Source organism: Accipiter gentilis, chromosome 30 (genome assembly GCF_929443795.1).
Source record: "Accipiter gentilis chromosome 30, bAccGen1.1, whole genome shotgun sequence".
In the NCBI taxonomy this organism is placed as follows: domain Eukaryota; kingdom Metazoa; phylum Chordata; class Aves; order Accipitriformes; family Accipitridae; genus Astur; species Astur gentilis.
This window is the reverse complement of record NC_064909.1, coordinates 17,016,683-17,034,796: the sequence shown is the minus strand read 5'-3', so window position 1 is coordinate 17,034,796 and position 18,114 is coordinate 17,016,683. Positions and strand designations below refer to the sequence as shown.

Genomic DNA, 18,114 nt, shown 5'->3' with positions numbered 1-18,114 from the left:
TGGATGTTTTTATAGTTGTTGATATTCTAGGAAAAATACCTAATGAAGAGGATTAAAAATTTCATAAACTGCTGTGGTTTTGCCTGATCAGGTTTATCTTGTCACAACATTAAATTCTATGTTTTGTTTCTACAGAACGACAAAGGGCAGATTCCAGCAGACGTGGTTCCTGATCCAGTAGATATGCCACTGGAAATGGCAGATGCAGCGGCCAGTGCAAAAGAAATCAAGCAGATATTGCTGGATGCAGTGCCTCTCTCCTGTGACATCTCAAAAGCCATGATTCCAAACTACGATCATGTCACAGGCAAGGCCATGCTTTTATCGCTTGGCCTGAAACTGGGAGATCGTGTTGTTATTGCAGGACAGAAGGTATGATGAACAACCTTATACCACCTTCATAATTTCTGGACAGTCAATTTATATACCCTTTTGGAGACATGCCTCAAATTTGAGGGTCTATAACACTTTCTGGAAGGTATGAACTCTGGATGGCAGTAAGGTTCTAGTTACAGAAAGTAATAAGCTGAACAGTTATGTGTTAAAGTCACTACTATGAAAAGCTGTTTTGACAGGCACAGTCTGCATTTTATATCTGTAAACAATTTTTTAACAGTCTCCTATAGTATGTCAGCATGGCTCAGCTTTTATTAATGTTTTTGGTGTTGCATCAAAATGATGGTAAAATTTACAGATTACTTTGTGGGTTGCCCAGCTTTCAGTTATGCTTATGCATTTGTGAATTACCCCTGATAGTTTCCAGAAGGCGGTAAAAGAAAACTTTAAATCTGCTTAGCCTGTAGCAACCCAGTTTCACTGGTGCAATGCAGCTAAAATCTTTGAAGCAGTCCTGTGCCAATGGGGTTGTTACACGGTTCTGTGGAAGTGTAAGAATGCAGCAAGTACTGGTCCAGCTCAAACGTGAGTAGCTTTTAAGAAGCTACCTTGCCAGACACATTTTAAAAAATGTATTTGAAAAATGTAACATTGACATTGCAGTTAGTATTCATACCTTTTATTTGCTCTGATAGCAAGAGCTCTGAAATGATTTAAGAGTGCTAGAACTCTTTTAAAGATTTCAGATGTTTTTTCTGGTAAATATTGAAGGCATTTGTGAGCAAAATTTTATATTTGAGTAGCTTTACCTTTAATAACTTTTCTAGTATGACTTCAGATTTGTAATTGTCACAACTGAAGCATTCTAAAGTGAACTCCACTGAGAGTGCAAAGCAGCTTCCATTTTGTATTTTCATTTGGTGTATTCTTGAAATTGGGTCAGGAAAAGTGAAGGCATTGCGAGCTATGCAGAAGGCATTTTAACTGAATGACGTACAGGAAGCCGCTTGTTCTTTAAAGACAGAAGTTTGTGGACTTTTCTTTTACAGAAAGTCATAGCACAGTGAAAGCTAGGGGAGATAATGTAACTGCAAGTTAACGGAGGCTTTATAGCAAGAAAGGGAAGAAACTAGTCTTCTTGTGTATCTTTCCTCCAAGTAAGGCCCATAGAACTGTTTGTACTGTAATGTGCTTACTGTCTATGCATAAAGCTTCCTGGGTTTGGTTACTTTTTTTCTTTTTTAACTGAGTATGCTATTACAGTGTTTTTTACGAAGTTGTTGGAAGCTGTTTTTCTGCTGCCAAAGGCCAGCAGGGCTTTCCAACTAGTTTTTACGGGAGCCAAAGCTGTCATATGGCAGGTGGGAAGGAGGAATGTGATTGTGCTTTTTGGTCTTCCTTTTCCACGTCTGCTTTCCTCCATTCCTTTCTTTGTGTGCGAGGAGCTGTTCTGCATTACTCCCACAATGTTTCCCATCCACTTTCTCCATTTGTCTGAACGGAGAAGTTGATCTCAGCCCTGTCTTCCCCTCCCCCTTGATCCTCATAAATGTGTGCAGGGTGGAGCAAAAGTGAGAACAGGATGATGAAATGGTGCCAATTCTTAACCTCCTCTTGGAGCAGTTCTCATTTCCAAAATATGGAAGCTGGGACAAGGGCACTAGAATGGCAGCATTTTTACGAGCAATGTGTATGGATTCCTGTTCTCTTTCCTGCTTCTGCAGTCTCCGAATAGATCGGCTTTAATGAATCTTGAAAGCCAAACAGTAGATGCCAGAGGGAAAATGGATTCCTCTCTTGATTCCTACTGCACCTGTCATTCTAGTTGTCTCACAGGGTAGGAAGCTGTCTGTGTAAGCAGGTGTTTATGTGTATGACTTGGGGTCTCCCAGCTTCATTGGCTCCTGCTGTGCTAGATTGTACGTTATCTGAATGGACACTCAATGAAATGTGAGTGCAGGGAAAGCAGCAGCTGGGAGAAAACTCTTTTCTCCTGTTCCTGCTGTGTTTCTCATGTGCAAGAGGTCCTCTGCTCCTTGTTTGCACGCGTCCTAGGATTTGTGCAAAATTGGAGCCTCAGTTTTGCCATCTCCACCTCTGGTTTAAGATGGTTGCTGGTCTCTTCTCTCTGCTCAGTAAGTGCCCTTTGGCTGGTGCCTGTATGGCTGAATTTGATCTCTAGGTTGGTAGCTAAAAAGTCTGAGTCTAGATTGGTGTGATGTACCTGCCTATAACAGTCAAGTTTAAAGCAGATCTTCAGAGTAAAAGAAGAACAGGCTCTGGGTCACATTTATTTCTTTACAGAACATTAAGAAAGAGTAGCAGGAAGGTTTTATAGTAAAGAAAAAAAAATGGTTTCCTGTGTGTTTACTCTCTGAAGGCTGGATTAGACAGTGAAGTCTTAGTCAAAAATGAACTTAGAGTCTTAAGGTCACATGGTTACATGAGATAATGAAAACAGAGCAACAGAGCAAGATCAAAGGTTTTTATTACTAAGACTAATTTAAAAATAAAATTAAAAAAAAAAAAAAAGAATTTAAATCAATGTTAAATGCATCTCTGTTAGTTATTCCTCCCCCATTTGGTTGAAGTGTGTGAGATTATAAGGTATGTTTGAGGAGACTGAGGTGCACCAGCAAGACTGGTCTGTCTTGATATTCTTGATACACTTATCTGTTCAGAGTATATAGTATAGTATATATTGAAACGACAACAAAATGTTTAAAACATTTGGCTGGCTTTTGAAATTTTGTTTAATCATAAGGAGGGAATAAGACTTATGAATCTTTTCTGAAGAAAAAAATTAAGTATGCTCTGAAGTTTACCCTTTAAACTTTGCTATATTTATATACTTATATGTTTATATTTATACAGACACAGATATATTATAGAATTTTTTATCTAGTATTTCCATGGAATCTCCAGTTCAGCCAGATACCTAGCCATGATTCTGGAACTACTGTTGTGGAAGTTACTGAAAGTAAAGCTTCCCATTAGGCATGTACTCCTGTACCTTGCTGACTTGGAGCTGTATTGTACAGCAGTGCTTACTGTCTAATTCTAGTCTGTTATGAGATCTGTCAAAAACCACTGCTTTTTTTTAATACAAAATGTACACAGAAGGACTAAGACGTTTTGGAAAATGCATTGGCTGGCATTGAAGGATAGGAATGTCAATAATTGAGGGAGATTGTTATGTTTGTATTTCTCTGTTTTGATCAAAAGCTTGGAGGTGACTTGCCATCTCCATAATCTATACTATATTCTCATGAGCAATACTTGTTTAACAAAGTCATTCTGTGTTGATGCTCTTCGTGTTAGGTTGGTACGTTAAGATTTTGTGGCACAACGGAATTTGCCAGTGGCCAGTGGGCTGGTGTAGAGCTGGATGAACCAGAAGGAAAGAACAATGGAAGTGTTGGAAAAGTCCAGTACTTCAAGTGTGCACCGAAACGCGGTATAAACTTTAATTTTTTTCTTAAATTTTTTAAAAACCTAAATTTTAAAAAAAGCATTGGACGATATGAACCTTCTGGGAGCATAGAAATAGCTAACAAATTCTGTTGCTTTTCTTTGTAAGTGCTTTGGTTGGTTTACTGATTCTTTTAACTGTTCCTAGTGTTTTGGCTGCAACTATCTGTAAAACCACTGAAACAACCAAACAGTCAAAACTTCTGGTTATTTCCTTGAAACTGTGAGATCATTATCTTTCCTGTTTTTCCATCTATATTGTTGAAACTACTTGTTTGTGTTGTAACAATAATGGCCATGTTTCTTTACGTGCTTTGTCTTCCTTTTTAAGAGATTCACACTTGTAGTTGTTTTCTAACTTTCAGCTTGAGATATTTTAATTGATATTTCATGGACAGTCATGATATACAAAGTCTTGTGTTTTGTAACAGCAGAGACTGGATGTTACCGTTAGGACAAAAAGGAGGTTCTAATCGATAGTTTTACTGACTTCCTGAATGAGTCTGTTCATATTGCTTGATAAGCCTTTTGGTTTCACTGTTCATTTGAGCAAGCCCTTCCTACCCTACAAGTGCTCTGACAGCATAGTAAGCTATGATTGTGGCTGAAAAAACCCTAAATTAATTGATGTAAGAGATAATAGCCTGAAAATTTTGTTACATTAATATTACCCCTGGTTCTTTTTTGGCACATACAATTTTCTCTCCAGGTATCTTTGCACCTCTTTCTAAAATAAGCAAGGCTTCTGATCACAGAAAAAGCTCTGTACGAAGTTCTTCCATGCGGTCTTCGCCTTTGGTCAAATCCAAGAAAATAGATGTGACGCACATAACTTCCAAAGTGAATTCTGGTGAGTATTTTCTTCTATGTTGAGAAAGGATAGAGGGATACTAATCTTTAAGAATTAGCACCAACCCTGTAAATCTTGGTATTAAAATACTTGTTCAGAATTAGTTCATCACTTGGGCTGAGAAGGTGATAGCCTGTAAACTGGTACTGGAAGGACGTTGTGTGTAGCTGTATAGAGATTTGATGTGCTACGGCAGGTTATAGTCTTTACATACTCTCTAAAGAAAAAAAGAAGTTCCCCACAACATGTATTCTTGAGCCATTAAAATAATTTCTGATTGGCTGTGATACCAGTTAAATGTCTAAACTTAATGTGATTCCATTTACTAAGATCTTCTTGGGTAACATAAAACATGTCACTAAAATAGTGAAAATCTAGAAACTAATCTATATACACCTTTATGTACAGAAATTGAAGAAATTCAATTTATATTCTGGCAAAATTATCAAGGAACTGTTTAACTGATTGTATTTTATCTGCCAATTAAGTTATCTGAGTAAAACCAGAGGCAAATGAGAAGAGAAAGGATGTCCTGGTAATACTGCCTAAGTCTACTTACTGATTGGGGTTACAGACTCAGTCCCTGACTCTGGTTTAGTTTCTTAGTAATTTACTCAAATTACTTAATCCTTCTGCGTAAGTTCCCTCCTTGGGAAGTAAGAATTACGCAGCTTTTCTGTCTGTTTAGTTTCCAAGGTATTTGGAGTACAGACTCTTCCCTGCTGTGTGCAGTGTCCACCATGCATAATCTGGCCCTGTGTCTGGCTGACTACATAATAATGTCGTTAAATATATTACATTAGCATTTCTTTTGCCTTTTGAACCCTGTTTAGGTGACTCATACCAAGGTGGCACAGCTTAAGGGATGGAAGATATGCATACATTCTCATCAAATTTACTCAAGCACCCTAAAACACTACACACTTTTACCAATAATACGCAGGGTATAGAAACACTGTGCCAGGCTGGTGGAAGAAGAGATGCATTTTGGCAGCATTTTGGATGACTTATGTAACTCTTCTCTATGTAGATTGAGACCGAAGTAAGCTTTAACTATGTGTGTTTACAATTAGCACAAGATCTAAGCTATTTATAAATGGACATCTTGCATAAAAAGCTTCTCAGAATAATCACTTTGTTAGGAGTATAGCTCAGGAGCACATCTAAGCTGACGTTCTCTGTTAAATATTTTTCAATGTTTGATTTAGTTTGTTGTGAACTGTTTGTAACTCATTAAACTATAATGGAAAGGACTGTTTCCTTTGTCACAGATGGTGTGTTCCAGACATTTTAGCCATAAACCACCTTTTCTGCCACAAAGGTGCATTTGTGTCTTTGTAAATTTTACACATTTGATGCTTTGCTTTAGGTAAAAATCAGTGAGTTATGCATCATCTGCCCAGCAGAGCTTACATCTACTACCAGTAATCTGGAAGCTGCCGTTTGTAAGATGCTCTTGCGTTGAAAGGTCCATTAGAATTAACGTGCCTGGCTGATTCACTGTCTGGAGTGGGAGGATAAAGCTGCAAAGGCAGAACTTTGTTTTGCAGTGTTTACGTGCATCACCAGATTACATTTCTTTCCTTTAAACTTCATCCCTGCAATACAGTAGTCTGTAATGATCCAACAAAAATTAGTATGCTTTTTGTAGATATAGTTATAAGCTGCAAAGTAAAATATAATGCTGTATAGAGATTTTCAGATTTGATTTGTTTCTACTGGATTTGAATAACCCATCAGATTGATACTAATAGGTCTCTTTTTTTCAAGTTTTTAGGAAAAGGATTACTAAGATGAGGTTGAGAAATGTGTTATCAGTCACAAACACTATTTTTTTGATCTGATGCCTTAATAGCTAAACCATAAAATTTTGGAAAATACAGTACACTGGCAAACTAGTTCAGTCCCTGTAGCTGAATTAAGCCGAGAGATGTAGTTAAGTAAAAAAAGATGTGATTTTTCTTTCATGACAGGGAGGGGATAAATCATAGATAAGCTTGTTCTTCATTGAGTTAGGGTAGGAAACTGTCAGAAATGCAAAATGACTGTTCACAAATTATAACTTAGGTGGCAGTACTAGTTCATATGCCTATTTCAACATTGCTGTTTAAGAGTGAGGCTCTTAAAAATCGTATTGGCATACGTACTTCATTATTTGTAGACTGAAGGAAGATTTGGTCTCAAATCTCTCTCTCAAAACTTCATTGTGTAATCTTTAATGCAGAAATTGTGAAAGTAATACTAGTGAATGGTATATCTTAAGTACTATAAAAGTGAATGTTGTGTGTATAATAGATGTAAATGTTTGAAAGATTTAAGTGGAACTCCTTCAATATAAACATTACTATTTTGCAGACAATTTGTTTGGCAAGATTGGACTGTTTTAATGTGTTAAGGGGTTTAACACCTGTGCTTATCCATCAAAACAGTTCTGCAGTCTTATTTTACCCATTTATCAAGAGTCTAAGGAATTGTACAGTTTTATCAGTTTTATCCATGCATTCACAAATCTGTCCAGTTGTTTTCATACATGACTTTCCTGTAAAATTACTGTTCACTGTTAAGATGTATATATTAAATTGTATATATTCTTTCTACAGGCCTACATATGGCAAAAAAAGACAGTGTTTCCGAAACCAACTTTATGACTGCTAACAGGCGAAAAACTGTATCTACAAAAGATGGTAAGTAATTTTTTTAAAATTTTTTAAAACCTTGAGAAAAATTTTGGGTAGGGCAGTAGCAGTATTATTACTGCCTTACCTCTGTAACAGTCCTGTATCTACACCATAAAAAAAGTTGCCTTGCCTGTCTGTATTTAAGTCCCAAGCAGGCTGTACACATTTAGTTTAGTAGGAGTAATTTGTGTGGATATTTGGTTGGCATTCTGTGTTGGTTTGGTAACAGCTTCTATCCAAATACATGGACAAGAATATAGACAAGCCCTTAAAGCTAAAAGCTGTCCCTTAGTAAATGATGTTATGGAGGATCTGCAGAATTACCTTCTTAGGTTTCTGAGGGAGACCTTTTGCCCTGTATCATTACTGCGTAGATTTTGATGAAGAACTGTGCATGTATTCTGTTGGCATTTTTATTGTCTGTATGTTCAAGCTTGTATAATAAAGAGTTATCATCTAACAGCACTTAACAGTCTTGGCATTGTATCATGGAAGACTCATAATAACAAGCTTCAAATATGAAAAATGAAACTCTAGCTTTTTAAAAAGTTCCTTTTACATATGAATCATTCTCTGCAATTATCTAGTTTCAGAATTGGATAGTGACTTCTACTGCATCAGTATTTTGTTTGCTGAACTTTAAACATAAAGGGACCTTGCTTTCAGGGGTGTCTTTAACAAACTGTAAAAATTAGGTCTCCTTTGATGTTTTGTCTATAAAATCATACTCTTAAGTGTTCGTAAAAGCAGTATTTCTTTGAAATAATTTGAAGTGGGAATTTGAAGGAAAAGCATTTTTTTAGATCCTCTGTCAGCGAACAGTTGTGAGAAAGACACTTGGGGAAGAGGTATTTAAGCACTGTCCTGTATGATACGTTCTCAGTGGCGAGCTAAAGAACTTGTGTAGACAGATATTTCCAACATTTTGTTCATGGAGGGCACTTAATGGCTTGGTCTTCAGGTTCTGGTCACACAGTGAAATTATTTGGCAGGACAGTGTGTCAGTTTGATGGATACAATATGATATCTGCAATTAATAGGACCCCAAAGGCTTTGCAGGCTATAAGTGATATGGAGTGAAGCCTCATTTTGGGATTTAGTGGTTTAGATGATACTGCTATAAGGCAGGTGCAGAACCTTTAGGAAAATCCAACATCCAAGTAGCTGGCAGTGGTTCTTTGGCAAAAGCGGTGGCTACTTCAGCTTGAGGTTTTTCTGGAGTTTGTGCTGAGTCTTGTAATATATATATATATATATTTTTTTTTTTTTTTTGACACTAGGGATAGAGAGTCTGTTCATGAAATTTGCAGATGATGCCTGGCAGATAGCTGACTGGCTTAATATTAATAAACTCCCCCCCCAACCCTTGACAAATTGGAAAAAAGATCTTGGGGGGGGGGGGATGCAGAAGAGTAAGGACAACTACAAAGTTATATAGTAAGGCTGAAACAGTCAACTGTATAAATACACCCTGGGAGTGACATGCCTGGTAATAGTTTGTAGAAAAGGACATGGGGATATTGAGTATTAGAAGGTAAACATGGGTCATCTATGTCATACTGTTGCAAGACAGGAAACATACTGGAATGTATAAAAAGAAATGTCAGCCGTGAGATACATGAAGCGACCCAGATGCTTTACTTGGCATGAGTAAGGCCTCAGCTGAAACACTGCATTTAGTTTAGACACTGCATTTCAAAAAAGATGTAAATCATCACATGGAGAGAATTCCAAGAAGACACCACAAGAACTGGAGGTATAAAACATGACTTAGGAGAAAAGACTGTTGGAATTTGTGTTGTGTGATTAAAAAGACAGAAGATTAAAGGGGTAAACCAGGAAGCTTTCAAATACAAAGAACAGGATAGCCCATTTTGCATGTGTAATGAGAATAAGAATTCTGTGGTAATTTAGGTTTGCATTAGGGGGAAAACCCCCTGTAACAGTACTGATAATTATGTGGTGAAATACATTGCTGAGGAAGTCCAAAGATCTCCCTGATGGGAGGTTTTTAAGAACAGGTCAAACACTCACTTGTCAGGAGTGATCTAACAAATAGTTGTTTTGCCTGATGGAAGAGGAATGGATTATAGGACCTGCTGAAGTCCCTTCTGCTCTTCCTTCTCCCGCCCCGTGATTTCCCACAAAATGAAGCATCTCAACGACTGGTGTAGTTTCAGCAGTTTTGGTGGTGTTCATGTGAAAGTGCTAGGTGGCCTGACCTCCAGTGAATCCATCACTGGACTGACTTCTAAATACGGACTTGCATTATGTGTTTGCAAATGCAAGCGTAAATTTATACCTTGGACTTGGAGTTGAAGTTGGCCTGTTTAGTCACCATTTATTTAGTAATTTGCATTTTCTTCATTGTAGCATAGCTGCAGCCAGTGTCTGAGAGTCTTTGGATTTCTGTCCCCAGATACCTAAGCTTTTGCTTTGACCCACTGCATTTGCCTTTCTGCAGTTCTTTACTGTTTTGCCAAATCAGAGGATTAAAATATATTGAAGACGCCAACCCTGTGTCGATATCAAGGTGCTTTGCGAAAAATAATGAATTTAGCCTCTCAGAATTCTGGAACGTTCGATAAGCAATATTATCTTAATTTTTCACACTGAGAAACTGAGGCATAGACATGTCTTGCTGTGCCTGCCTCTCTTGCTGTACCTTCCTCACTTTGGGCAGAAGGTAGGAAAGGGGAGAACTGGGAGAGCCTTGAAAAGGAGGAAAGCTGAACGTAAGTCTTATCGGACAGTTTAGACATCAGGGTTTGCAAATGGAGATAAAAGTGATTTATTTCCCATTCTTATTTTATAGTACAGATTTTAATATTAATACAGTATGTAATGGAATATAGTAGGCTTTAATCCAGACAATAATTCACTCACATAATATCACCTTCCTTCCACTTTTCATCAAATCTTTAATAGGCTGGATGGTGAAAGTGTGGTGGTATGATCTCTTATTACTAAGGCTCCCATATTTTAATAAGTATGCTTGGGACTGTTTAGAAGAACTTTCACGGAGTAATGAAGAGGCGGCTTCCTCTTCCAGCACTCAACTATCACCTTATTCCCAAGGCAGGGTCAGATGTACCCATGTTATTCCTGACAGCTGTTTGTGTAAATGCTGCTTAACGACTTCTAATTTTGGCTCTTTACTTTGCATTCTGCCCATCATGGAGAACAGATAATTTCCTTCTTACAGAAGCTTTCCTTTCTGCTTAACCTGTCCTTTTCCAAATATGATCTCTGAAGGACTATTTCCATTTATGTCTTTTAGGTTTTCCTGGGTATAGCAGCTCTTCCTCTTCTACTACCTCCTTGGAAGGCAAACAGAATTACTCCAAGAAGCGGAACTCAACTAGCAGCAATAAAAAGGCGGTGACCCGAGTGTCTTCTGCCTCATCTAAAATTAGTGCTGGTATGGTCTGTTTTATTGAGGTGTATTTTCACAGGTGGGAATTTACTGCTGTTTTGACTGCTTATGTAGAACTACTTGTGCCATTTCAGAATCTGAGATGGTTCAAGACAGACACTTGGGAATTAGTTTAACCATAAACTTAAGCTTGGCAACTTTAAAAACAATTTTTTTGGAACATCTTCAAGAGGAAAAGCGTTCTTGTAGTTGGTCACTGTACCTTTCAACTGCAGAGAAAAGGCTGTAGTCCACAGTTTTTCATGCTGAAGCAAAGCAATTATTTGTCTAAGCAAAATTTGTGGTGTGTTGTCATGTGTTAAAGGTACACTGTTAACGTTAGATACTCTATTTACCTACCGATCGTTTGGCTTACTATTGAAGACTTTCTTAAATTTTAAAGATGTAACGTCACTAATTTTAGATCTTGTTCTTCTGTGAACAGGGTTGTATAGTTCTCCAGCTACGAGGAAAAATCCTTTTGATGAAGGAGAAATTCAGGTTGGAGACAGAGTACTGGTGGTAGGACAGAGAACAGGCACTGTTAGATTTTGTGGGACAACAAAATTTGCACCAGGTATTTGCAATACTCTTTGTGCATGTTTAGAATCAATATGGAATAGCTTACATGTGAGCACATGAACATTGAAAGAATTCCATCTTTTTCCTCACTGTCTACAAAAAAATTCTAACTACTGGTTTGTTTCAAAGTTCGTTCCTTTTCCTGTGTTTCATTGAATGTTTCTTACTTCAGTGCAACTGCCAGAAAAAAAAAATGGTTTAAAATGTGACTTTTACTTGTCCACTAACATGGCTTAATTAGGGGAAATATTTTCATGTTGAAATTGTGGGTATTGTTACAAAGCTTTCTTAAAATCCTCAGTTTAATCTCCAAAGTGATATATAGTTTATTGAGATCATGTCTTTACTCCTTACTTTCTGCAGTAAGCCTTTTTGACACAGCTTATCTCTTCTAATACTGGTACTCTTATCATGTCATATACCTGTCTCATTCTTATCTTCTTGGCACCCTTAAGAGGGTAATTGTGAGCATTTAAATCTTAACTAACAAACCTTTAGGTCACAGGACAGATGAAAAGTTACAAGCGTCTCAGAAAGCCCCAAACCCTACCACCATTTTCTCATCCTTCTCCCTTTCAGCTCCTCCCTCCCTTCACCTTGCTAAAAACATTGTAGTGAAGCCAGGTGTTTTCAAATGGAAGCTAGTTGTTCTATATTCTGGAAACCAATTTCTGAATACTTTTTTTTTTTTTGGAACCAGATTCTATGTTCTTTATGTCTTTGTCTATAATCTTATTGCAAGAGTAATGCAAAACCAGTTGGTAACTATTGGTTAAGTGAGGTCCATTTGATTGATACGTAAGTGGCAATTCTCTCTCTTGACACTTGGTGGCATCGATATTTTTTAAAAAAAAGTTAGAATGACAGAATGTAAGACTGTGGTACAAGCTACGCGCTTTTTTCATTCTTGCCCCTTTCCCCAATTTCACTGTAGCCAGTCCTTGCTTAAGGTACTGCGATTAACTCATGCTGCTGCATTTCAGTGTGATCACTCTTACCTTCATGTTGTTGCTTACAAGGAAACCATGAGAAAAGGACTGCTTTTCCAAATACACGGTGACAAGTGTGAAATCAGAAAGCTGTTGGACAGTGTTAAGTCTCCTCCCTCTCCGCTCCAAAGTAGGGAACAAAATTTTTTGGAGAAAAACATGGTATTGTAAGAAGCGAGGATGGAGAGATGACAGACCTTCACTATTTGCAAAACCAGTAATTTATAGAAAATGTAACAGATGCATTTTTAAGTATTTCAATTTTAATATGTATTAAACCCCTGGAAGTTACCCAAACTTTATTTCTTTTTCTGCAATGCAGATCTTCCTTTAATTCTAAAAGCAGGAAGGGGAGAACTTCTGACATACCGAGCCCTTCTAATTCATAAGCTGTCATTCCTGAGTTTCTTGAGCTGATAATTAGAATTACCATTTTATCCAGTGCCTTAGTACCAAGTGACTTGAATTAAATTTTGAATCTTTTGGGGATGGATAGCATAAGGACCGCTAATGGAGTATGAAATTTAGCACCTTTACATAATTAGCTCACATTTATCACAGGTTATGAGTGATCAAGCTTATTAACATCTTGATGCCTATTCAGTGTTCTGTATGAGATAAATTGCTGGCCAGTTCTGATTCTTACACCCTTCTCTTGCTATCACACAACGAGCCTTGCAATTTGTATTAATTATAACTTGCTAGATGGAGAGAAGGAATGAATTAATATAAAAACTTTAATTTTACTGTTGATGATCTCAGATGAGGCATAAACCATGCGCTCAGAAGATCTAAAGAGGGAAACTTGAACCACCACTGCTCTTTCCGGTCTCTTTTTTGTCAAGTAGCCACCGTTACATTCAGTAATGTTCCGTTTGGCTTTAGTATACATATCAAAAGTTTCACCTTTTCTATATTAATTAAAATGTCAATAATTTTCTTGAAAGCATATAAAAATGCTGAGATAATTATCTTTAGATTTATTCTGATATAAATTTTTGCATAGTTACATAGTTATTTTTATAGTATATGTATTATCTAGACAGTTTCTAACTAGAAACTCTTTTCCTTGATATGGGTGAATGCCAACTGTACCAGCTGTCTAGATGAAGAAAAGCCTGTGGTGTTTTGTTCAAAATACCATGATTTTACTGTTTTGAAATGTAGGATTCTGGTGTGGAATTGAATTGGACAAGCCTCACGGGAAGAATGATGGTTCCGTGGGAGGCATTCAGTACTTCAGTTGTCTTCCCAGATACGGTATATTTGCACCACCATCTCGTGTACAGAGGTAAGCACTGAAGCTGTTTTAACATTCGTGTTGCCAAATGCTTTCTTAATACATTTCCAGTGGGAAACAAAGTTTTACAGCAGGTATGGAAGAAATAAATGTTTTCTTCTGCTAATGGAAGTTTATAACATCCATTAAAAACCTGGTGATCAGCTTTTTGAAAGCAGAGTATAAATTGGAAATGCAGCTCCCCATTTCTCTTGCAGCCACTTCTAGTATTTTCATTCCAGGGCCTCTGTTTCTGATACAGTCTGTGTTCATTAAACGTTACTTTCATGACCCAATCCTGATGTGCTGGGTTAAATTTGGTTATATAAGGAAGTTGTCCTTGGACAGGACTGGAAATACTGTTCTCATTCCAGCTAACTGCACAGAGGAACCAAAGCATCCACCACTTTGTAGTCTCTTCGTTAGGTTTCAGGAAGAACATCTGAGGAGTACTGTGCTCTTTCTTCCTGCATTTATATCTAGTTACTCTGCCAGACATGTTCTTGCTTTTCTTTCCCTGAATGTGTTAGCTCAGGCAAACTGTTAAAGAACTTGCCTCAAAATTATACATGCTCTCTTGCTGAGTAAAAGGCAAGTAACTTGAATAAGCTAGTTTGCTCCAGGCACCTCTTGCATACCAGCCTGATTACAACTGAAATGTTAGCGTGTCTTGGGGGTGGATGGAGAAGGCAAAGAATCGGCACTTAATCAACATTTGACAAGAAGGACTCCAGCATTACGTTTGTTCAGAGTTGAGTTGAAATTACTTCTTTGTTGTGTTATTGCTTTTCAGGCTAACAGGTTCTCTGGATTCTCTCGCAGAGACTTCGTTGAGTAAAATAAATCACACTTTTCCAGGTAGGAGCATAAGACACACTGATTTGGCTTGGGTAGCCTACCGCAGGCTACCATTCTACCACCAGAACCTACTACACAAAGCCCACTTCTCAGAGAGAACAACAGATTTTCAAGAAACCCAAATGCCAGCCAATAGTCTGGCTGGTCCCTTCCTAAAAACGTAGCCTGCAGCAGGAACTGTGGAGTACTATTTTTTTATTAACCCTATATGGGCAGAAATAATTATGTCAGAGTTAAGACTGTTGACACTCTTCCCTTATTACTGTATGGCATTCTAATCAGAGTTATACCATAAATTGAACCTGCCCCTTAATCTAAATTGACATTGATAAAGGGATCAGTGTAGGGAGGGGTCCACATGAAATTACTAAAACTTCTGTGAGATACCTGAAGTAGTTATTTTTCTTTTTCCTTACCCAAGCTTTTTGTGAAAAGGCTGTTTCCAATTACCCTTGTTTGGTTTGTTTAATTTCATTTCTGTCCTCTCTGTGAATTTGAACGTGTTATGAACACTTACTTTCATAAGAAGTTTCATCACTTAATTTCCAAATCGGAGGGGAGAATGTGTAGCAAATGTAGTTGAAGCAGTAAAAAAGAAAACACAAAGAATATGAGTTCATAAAGGTGGTTTTTTTTTTTTTTTTAAGAAGTCTTATACAGCTTATTAACCTTTCCACTTAGGTTTTAGACGCAGTCTAAGCACCACTTCTGCATCTTCACAAAAGGAGATAAACAGAAGAAACTCCTTTGTCAGGTGAGTGTTTTGAGTTTAAAATGTTTTCGTGAGCTGGCTGTTAGCTCTGCTGTTTCTTGTTCAAAAGAAAATCTTCATGCAGGTGTAATATCTAGACCTTTACATGTTCATTTTTTTCCTTCTAAAATGGACCAATAGTAGACTTTTTCTGTGGGTATCCAGGAGTATAGTTCTTGCATTCAGATTGGCATTAAAATTGTTTTCCAGTTGTTTGTTACTGCATATTCTCCAAATTCTTGTTTTTTCACACAGCTGGGTGAAGTTCAGAGAGTCTTGTTATAGGACTTCACTTTGTCCTGGTGATTCTGACTGACGCTGGCACGTTAAAAGTTGTTTTGGCTAAACTCTTTCAAGCCCCAAATAAAATGCTTTGTACTGCTTAATTTACCAATGCTATCACCTACAGTAAATATTGTAGATCCTAGCATCAGGTGAAAGAAAATTGATTTTCCAAGTATTTCAGACTGCCACATGTACTAGCCTGTTAATGTTATTACATGTTTTGCTAGTGACTTGAGAACAAACCAAATTTTTTAAAAAAGGTATTTGAGTTTTTTTCCCATGCACTTCACTGAATTACAGATTTACCCTGGATGTTTTGTAGAAAAACAGACTTTTGTTTTTCCTAACTAGATCCAAGAGCTCTGTGTTACGGCGCAGCTGGAGTAATACCACTACAGCTAACGCCGAGGGACCAGTGAAGCTGCACGAAGGCTCTCAGGTTCTTCTGACCAGCTCCAATGAAATGGGGACAATCAGGTACATTGGTCCTACAGACTTTGCACCAGGGATATGGCTCGGACTTGAACTCAGAAGTGCCAAGGGAAAGAATGATGGCTCTGTGGGGGAAAAGCGCTATTTCACCTGTAAGCTGAACCACGGGGTCTTAGTTCGACCTAGCAGAGTAACCTATCGTGGGATTAATGGGGCAAAACTTGTAGATGATATTTGCTGAGCCAGAATGTGCTCATACAATAGGAAATAAGTATTTTAAAGCACACAAGAACCCCATCTAGAATGCAGACTTTTTTTTTTAATTAATAAATCTGCATTTGCATTTTACATATATATAAGTATATATGTATATGTGTGTATATATAATATATATTTATATATATATATAAAAAAGTAAGGAAAGATAAAAAAAATTCATTTACATTAAGAAGTAAAACCACTATTCTGTTTCTCTTAGTGAAACAGCCCTTGCCTGGGAAGGTTATTGCAGAAGCATCTTGGGTTTGAGATGCTGTGTTATTTGAATAATGTCCCAGTTAGAGAATGCGAGCATCTCCAACGTTCTCTAAAGTTGCTTTGTGATTCATGCCGTATTTAAACGATTTTCCTCTACGTAGTAATAAACTGATAGTGCTTTGTGCATTGCCTGCTTTTGACAGAGGAGGTGGTTAATGAGTGACATTAGTCTGGTTACCAGGCACTTTGTCAATTCCAATACCAGCTGCTAGCAATAAGAAAGCAAAAAAACCCCAAAAACCCAACCCCTTTTTCAAGCAGTTGTGAAGTATTTTTACATTTTATCATTCAGATCCTTCCTCTTCTTTCCCCCTCCTCTTGTCCCCTCCAGAACGCAAAAGGGCTGATAAAATACAAGGAGTTGCAGTTATCTTAGTGAACAGCAGCAATTAAATAAAAAGCCTTTAAAAAGCACAAATATGCTGCATGTCAGTCTGTATAGTAAAAAGCACTTTTTGTTGTATGCATTTGTAGAAAGAGCTATGTATAAGAGGCACTCTTTAAAATAATGCACTTTGCACTCTCCTGGAGAGCTTTCCCTCATTTTTAAAGACTTTTTTTGTTTGGTGTGCTGTAGGCTATGAGTATCACAGTTTTTAAATGCAAATAAACCCAGAGTGGAACTATACATAATAGCCTCATCATAAATATTCAGTCTGTATAAATACAGCGTGGTAATTCCTGCCAGTGGTATGGATTATATGCAGGGTTTTCAAGCAAGCTATTAACATTATTTGATTTGTTTGTGATACATGTTTCTTTTTGTTTCCTTCAGAACAGTTTCTAGTATAAATTTCTTGTCTAAGTCTTATGATAGATTACGGATAGTTTTAGGTGCAGCATTGTTACACACCTTGATGTGACATTATTTGCATATCAGCCTTTTAAAAAAACACCTAATATTTTGTCCATGTTTTAAACATATAATATATTTTAATTGCTCAGCATATGTAGACATTATCTTATCAGGATGGTTTTGTGTTCCAGAACAGTCATTTTATTCTTAAATGATCTGCTTGCTTTTACTTACTTGAAGAAGTGACACTTTAAATTACATCATAATATCCTATTTTTAGACAGAATATGCTGCTGTTACTTTCTTTTAAATATTGCTGTAGCTATTTTTCCTGAGTTGTATTTAAAAGAATGCCTATTGTATTCTAACTTATGGGAAATTTTAATTGAATTTAAAAGCTGTAAATTTTGAATGTAAAAAAATTAATGCTTTATATTTGAAGGTGCAGATATTCAGTGATGTACTGAACTTTACTTTGTCCAATATCTGTTTCTTGCTGGTATTAGTAAAATTGAAACCCCAGTGAATGGTATGGCAAAAAGAATTTTCATTAGGTTGTTACAGAATGTACATCCTCTCACTTCTGTTCTTATGTACAAATTAGGCAAACAGGATACAGCATGGAACAGCAGCTGTAGAATATAAACCAGAAGGCTTTGTATCTCATAGTTAGGCGGTACAGAACTGCCAGTTGTCAAACAAAGCGTTTGTACAGCAGTTTCAGTGGTTTGTCCCAGCCTTGCGCTCCTGGGTGGGCAGTTTAGTTTCTGTGATGAAACACTCATTATAAGAAATGCTGTTTTTCCTGCTTGACAAGATGGAATGGATGTAGCTGGAGTCCTTCAGGAGGTACGC

The 18,114-nt window shown here is 37.2% G+C and overlaps 1 protein-coding gene across 4 annotated transcripts in view; it reads left to right on the top strand.

Moving 5' to 3' along the window:
• CLIP4 (CAP-Gly domain containing linker protein family member 4) overlaps positions 1-17,896 on the top strand; it is a 33,461-nt gene extending 15,565 nt beyond the window's left edge. For all 4 annotated transcript variants that reach the window (XM_049833895.1, XM_049833896.1, XM_049833900.1 and 1 more), the window contains 10 exons: positions 136-372; positions 3,658-3,793; positions 4,517-4,657; positions 7,258-7,341; positions 10,616-10,756; positions 11,196-11,327; positions 13,489-13,612; positions 14,394-14,458; positions 15,140-15,212; positions 15,846-17,896. In XM_049833895.1, the coding sequence (XP_049689852.1) occupies positions 136-372; positions 3,658-3,793; positions 4,517-4,657; positions 7,258-7,341; positions 10,616-10,756; positions 11,196-11,327; positions 13,489-13,612; positions 14,394-14,458; positions 15,140-15,212; positions 15,846-16,167 (1,455 nt within the window). In that variant the 3' untranslated portion in view covers positions 16,168-17,896. The remainder of the gene's footprint in view (positions 1-135; positions 373-3,657; positions 3,794-4,516; positions 4,658-7,257; positions 7,342-10,615; positions 10,757-11,195; positions 11,328-13,488; positions 13,613-14,393; positions 14,459-15,139; positions 15,213-15,845) is intronic.
• The last annotated feature ends 218 nt before the right edge of the window (positions 17,897-18,114 follow it).